Source organism: Erithacus rubecula (genome assembly GCF_903797595.1).
Source record: "Erithacus rubecula genome assembly, chromosome: 20".
Taxonomy (NCBI): domain Eukaryota; kingdom Metazoa; phylum Chordata; class Aves; order Passeriformes; family Muscicapidae; genus Erithacus; species Erithacus rubecula.
In genome coordinates this window covers 4831491-4837278 of record NC_136672.1, presented here as the reverse complement: position 1 = coordinate 4837278, position 5788 = coordinate 4831491, and the positions used below count along the sequence as shown (strand labels likewise).

The window sequence follows — 5788 nt, the reverse complement described above, 5'->3', positions numbered from 1 at the left end:
AAACCTTTAAACAGTGAAAATATAAAGCAACTCTCAAACTGCATTCCCAGTCTTGCCCGCCCCCCTTAAGAAATTCTAGTCCTAAAAAATATAGATTTCTTTGAATATATAATATATAATAGATTATATAAAAACATCTAAAGAGGCACACTTGCTGAGTTTATAAACCTTTTCTTCTTCCCTAGGCACAAGTCAGCTGGGATGTTGAACTCCAGAAGGGACCTGTATTTTCTTACCAGCTAATTATCACACTGTACCTACCAACTGCACTGAGACAGAAAAGGAAAGACAGAGAGAAACAGAGAGACAAAGAGGTGTGAAAATTGCACTTTAGTCTATCAAACCCTAAGCCACCAGGAATCTCTTAGATGGGATTTCACAGGTAATTGCAGCCCTGATGGAAAAGGACCCATCATAATTCACATTTCTTTTTTTTAAAGTAAAATGTAAAAAAATAAGTAGTGTTAACTTTCTTCTCTTGAGAAAACTAGAGACTTCTGAGGTGTCCTTTGGAGACACAGCAGGCAGTTCCTGGGGTGATGGATTTTTTTCCCCTGGTGTTTCTGGGAATAACCTTACACTGAAGCTGGTAAAAATCACCATGGGCATCTCTGGGAAATCTTGTCCCAGCTTGGGGAGAGCATCCTACAAAAGTCTTACAAGAGGCGTGCCAGACTGCTCAGGTTGATGACATCTGCCAGCAAAGAGGCATCGATGTCTTCAAACACCTGGTCAATGTTGACACAGTTGGAGAGGTAATCGCTTGTCCCTTCATCCCAGGGATGCTCCAAGAAAGTGGTGGCCATCAGGGTCTCGTTAAAGTCCAGGCTGTACTGGTTGGATTCGGTGACCACTTGTTCCTGCCCCTGGGGACCCTCCACGTGCTGCCCTTGTCCTGTCCACTCCAGGTCGCAGGTGACGGGGTCGATGGAAGGCGGCAGCTCCATATCCACCAGCGTGGAGAAATCTCCGTTGGGGTTGGTGTTAAAGACAGTTTCCCAGTCAAACACACCTTTGAGCGAGCCCAGCTCAGCCTGCTCCTCCTGGCTGGCCAGGGCCGAGCAGGGAGGCCGGGACGCCTTGGCCGCGGGCAGGGGCGAGGGCAGCTTGCGCTTCTGCGCCGCCTTGGCACCCGCCGGGCCCCAGCTCTGGCCGCTGCCGCGTCCCTCCAGCTCGGGGAGCAGCTGCTGCGAGGCCGCGCCGGGCTCCAGGCTGCGGCCGGAGCTGCCGGGAGAGGCGGCCGGGCTGCCCGGGCGCCGCGGCTCCGGCTGGGCTCTGCCGCACAAACCGGGCTGGATCCGCACCGGGGACAGCCTGCGCTTCTTGTACGTGCCGTACTTGAGCCGGCTGGCGTGGTAGGGGTCCAGCTTCCAAAAACCGCCTTTCCCCGGCTCGTCCTTCTCCCGAGGAACCTTGATGAAGGATTTGTTCAAGGACAGGTTGTGCCGGATGGAGTTCTGGAGCCGAAAGAGAAAGAAACCGAGGGTGAATGCTTGGCTGCTGCCTGGCTGGAGGTTTTCAGCAAGGATCTTTGGGAAAGCCAAGAACTGCCAACAAACATCCAGACATCCCGTGCCCAGCAGAAAGTCACTCAAACCCCTGAGTTTTCCCTCCTGACTCTCCAGCAGTTTTGCTGCCTCCTGTCTCATCCAGCCAAAGGTGGCAGGAGCCAAGGGGCTCAAGCTAGGGCTTGCACCCAATGGGAAGATTTTGGGCAGCTCTCCATGGCTGGAAACTGGGGCTATGGGGCCTTGGATTCTGCAGAGGCTTGAATTGCTCCAGGCATGGAGGAGGTTGGATCCTCCTTCGGGGAGGATCTACACCCGTGTGGCCATGGCCCCTTTACTAGGGGCAGCACATGGCAGCACCGTGGGGGGATGGCAATCAGGGCCCTGCTGGCATCCCCCAGCTCAGCTGTGTCTATTGTTAGTGTGGAGAGGAAAATATTTGGACAAAACATAGGCACCATGCCTTCCCCCAGCCAGGCTGGCACAAGTCAGATGGGAGAACACGGAGAGACATGTGGGCTGTTCCACCCTGTGTGTCCCCAGAGGTGCCTCCTGGCCCAGGGAAGCTCGGTGTGAAATCACTGCATCTTCATCAGCCATTGCTCAAATAAGCTGAGGGAAAAAAAAAAAGATGGGGGGTGGAAGAAAAGGAGGAGTTTCTGCTCCTGTCGAGCTGTTCTGAAACCCTGAATGTGCCTGGAGTGATGTGAATAATCAGAAAGGAAACTCAGTTATTGGGTAAATAACCCAGCATTGGACTCCACAAAGCCAGGACTGTACTAAGAGATTGGATATGGTAGAGGTGGTTTTTTTTTTTAATGTTGCCTGGATATCTTTATGCTTATTCATCCATAATCCGTAGTGCCAAATAGGAAAAACAAGGCTCAATTGCTTAGAGCTGTTGAAAAACATGCGCATGCACACACACACACACACACACACACAAAACCCTCCTCTGGGCTGAAGCTCCTTGGGTTTGTTGGCTCCTCTCCAAAGCACTCAGCTCCCACAGGAATATATCCATCTCCCCCCCAGACTATGGGTGGCATGACCTTTCCAGGCTGTCTTCACGTACGGGAATCGGGATAGGGGATGAGAACACAGCCTCAACAAGAAAGAAAAGAAAAAAAGAGAAAGGAGGGGGGAAAAAAAGTGAGAAGAAACAAAAGATAAAAAAAAAAAGGAAGGAAAAAAAAGAGAAGAAAGAAGAGGCAGGGACATAGATATTCCCCCACACAATCCAGGCTGTGGTAACTCCAATTTTACTGTGTAATGAAATTTTACAAGGATCAGAGACTTGAAAGCTGAATTCTCTGCTGCCCATCTCTCCTCCCCATCCCAAACTTCACTCAGCCCAGGCTGAATTATTACTCAGCCAGTCAACATATTTATCATTCCTGCCTGCAACGGTCCAGGGTACCCCCTGCATCTCTGCAGAGAGGGATTGAAAACCTTCTTTCTTTTTTTAATGAACACATTTAATTAAAAACGTTGTGAATGCCCAGCCATGAAGTGTGCAGGAGAAAGTCAACCTGCTGGCACCCAGCTCCTGCTTCCAAATCACTTCCATATGTCCTCTAAGAGGGGGACCAAGATGGGCCTGGAGGGGAGCAGGAAAGGTTCCCTTCACAATAAGGGGCTTCAAGAGCCACTGGAGACCCACCTGCCTGGAGAGAAGGTGGGCAATGCCTGGGCTTTGCAGTGGGGCTCTCCAGCCCTGCTTGGATGGGCACTGCCATCAGGATTAGTGACACACTGTGGATTTGGGATGGAAATAATCCCAGTGGAGGGATGAGCCCCCCAGGGTCCCCAGCCCTGCCATATCCTAGAAAACCTCACGTGTCAGAGGTTTCCTCATGAGGGCAGCAAGACAAGGTGGCTGGGAAAAGCCCCTGGGCTTCAGGCTGTCCCCAAAGCTGGTGAGCCTAGGGGCTGTCCCCTCCCCACTGGGGACATGCTCATTCTAGCTGGGGACAGCAGCTCGAGTTAACCATCCTTGGGCTTCCCTCTGCAGGTTCCACCAGCTCATCCCAGTGATGGAGCCTCCTTGGCCTGTCCCTGAGACCAAGAGCTCAGTTCTCTGCCCTGCTTGGAAAGCAGCAGCAGCTCTGAACCTCCCCAGAGAGAGAGACTTGTCCAGCAAGTGCATCTCCATCCCTCTCCATGCCAGGGTCACTCAACCTGGAACTTCTCCATGTGTGCTCAACCCTGAGGGACTCAAGAGAGCTCCAGGGATGTAAGGACTGAGGCCTTTGCCTTAAAGCCAAGAGGAATCTCAGGTGCTAGGAGCCCAATGAGTATCTCCCTGCTCCCAAAATGGTCTTGGGCCCTCCCCCAGAATGGCTCCTTCCCTCTGCCCCCACTGTGGCCACGGCATTTATGCCCAGCCAAGTTCTTTCCCATCCCAGCCCTTCCCCACTGGTGGCTGCTGTCACTCTTCTCCCAGAGGGACCCAGCATCCCTGCAGGATCCTGTCTTTCAGGATGGAGTCTGTGGAAAGCCCTGCTCAGCCCTGCAGGGAGAGTGGCCAGGGCTCCACATCTCCTACCTGCCAGGTGGGGTCAGCGTGTCGGAAGTAGCAGAAGTTGTCAGTAATCCACTTGTAGATGGCAGAGAGGGTGATTTTGGGTTTATTGCTGGCTTCCATGGCCATGCAGATGAGGGTGGCGTAGGAGTAGGGCGGCTTGACGTGAGGGTTGGTCTTGTAGTCGATGTCCCCTGCGAGATGGGGGGGCACAGCCAGGTCGTGGTGCGTGGTGGAGGAGGAGACGGGCGTGCAGGGAGTGTGGCGTGTGCCCTTGCAGGCCGGGTCAGCAGCCAGGGGCGAGCACGGGGACTCAAAATCAACCAGGCTGAACAGACTCTCACTCATGCTGTAACAGTCCTGGGGGTCTGAGCCAGAGTATAACTGAGGCAGGCCAGTCTGGGCCACTGTGAAGTCCCTCAGCCACATGAGGTCTGGCAGGCTGTCGTCCAGGTCTTCCTCCTCACACTTCAGCTTGCCCTTGGCTTTCGGCGCTGGGCTCGGCCACGCCATCCTCCCTCTGCTCCCTGCTGCACGTGAAGGGGAGGGAAGGGATGGGGCAGATCCTGCAATAACAACAGGGACAGGGGTGAGGCTCCCCAAGGTGCCTGACAGCCAGGCAGGGCCAGCCCTGGCTGCTCCTGGAGCTGCTGGGTGAGACCCATCCCTGGTGTGTTCCTGTGCAAGGGACCTGCAATACCTGCCCTGAGGGGTTTAGCATCCTTGAACCTGGGGGAAATTCCCTCAAACTCCTACACCTCAGTGTCACCCACTGATCTGCTGTCCAGCAAGCTCTTGCTGAGCGAAGAATTTTTAAAAAAACTCAACAAAAACCCCTCAAACAACCAAAGTCCAGCCCTGCCATCCCACAAAGTGAGGTTGTTTCTTGGGAACCCACACCTCTGGATACCTGGAACTCACAGGACTAAGTCTCAGCATTCCACACCAGAACAAAATACTTTAAAGTTTCTCTTGGTTTGATGCCATTTCTGCTTTTACCTTTCCGTGGTACCCAGAAACAACTCAGGGGTGGGTTGGGGGAACAGGCGGGGTCCCACCCAAGCACACCCTCAGTCAGAGCGAGGCGGCACCTTCAGATTTGGGGGAGTCCTGTGGGGGATGTGGATTCAAACCCGAAATCCCGAGTGTTTGGGCCAGGAGAGGCACAGAACCAGGGCCGCACCCCCGCGCACACCCACTGCAGCTCGGGCCGCGCTGCCCTTCCCGTCCCGACCCCGCCGCACCCCCTTACCCCGTCCGGTGCCACAGGCAGAGTTCACGACAGGGTAAGAAGCTTCTGGAAAAACAGGACAAGGAAGGTAAAAAAAAATTTTAAAAATTCAAAAAAAGAAAAAAAAAAAAAAAAAGAAAAAGAGGTGGGGAAAGAAAAAAGAGGAGGTGAAAGAGAAGCCCCGCGGGCGCCGGTAGCCCTGCGGCCGCTGCCGTGTGCCCGGGCCGGGCCGTGCCCGCCGCGAGCCGCGCCGCCCCGCGCCGGTTAAGTAGCGGCTCCGGGAGGCTTCGCGCGTTGCCGCGGCAACGCCCCGCCCTGTAAACATCCTCCGCGCACGCCATTGGCCCGCGCGTTGCCATGGGGACGGGGGCGGTGCCCGGGGATGCCGGGGGTCCCCGCAGCCCAGCCCCGCAGCCATGAGGAGTTTGGGGTACCCTCTCCGCGGCTTGCAGACTGCTCCCCAGCCCAGCCCGAGATGTTTCTGGGCACCACGGGAAGGTAAAAGCAGAAATGGCATCGAACCGA

General features: G+C 54.6%; 1 protein-coding gene across 1 annotated transcript; it reads right to left on the bottom strand.

Annotated features, from left to right (window-relative positions):
• Positions 1-315: 315 nt before the first annotated feature.
• On the bottom strand, positions 316-5400 carry FOXJ1 (forkhead box J1). Its single transcript, XM_079323443.1, has 3 exons — positions 5285-5400; positions 4057-4598; positions 316-1457 (listed from the first exon to the last, which is right to left on the bottom strand). Exons 2-3 carry the CDS (start codon positions 4543-4545, stop codon positions 657-659), a joined length of 1290 nt encoding a protein of 429 aa, XP_079179569.1. The 5' UTR covers positions 4546-4598; positions 5285-5400; the 3' UTR covers positions 316-656.
• Between the last annotated feature and the right edge of the window lie 388 nt (positions 5401-5788).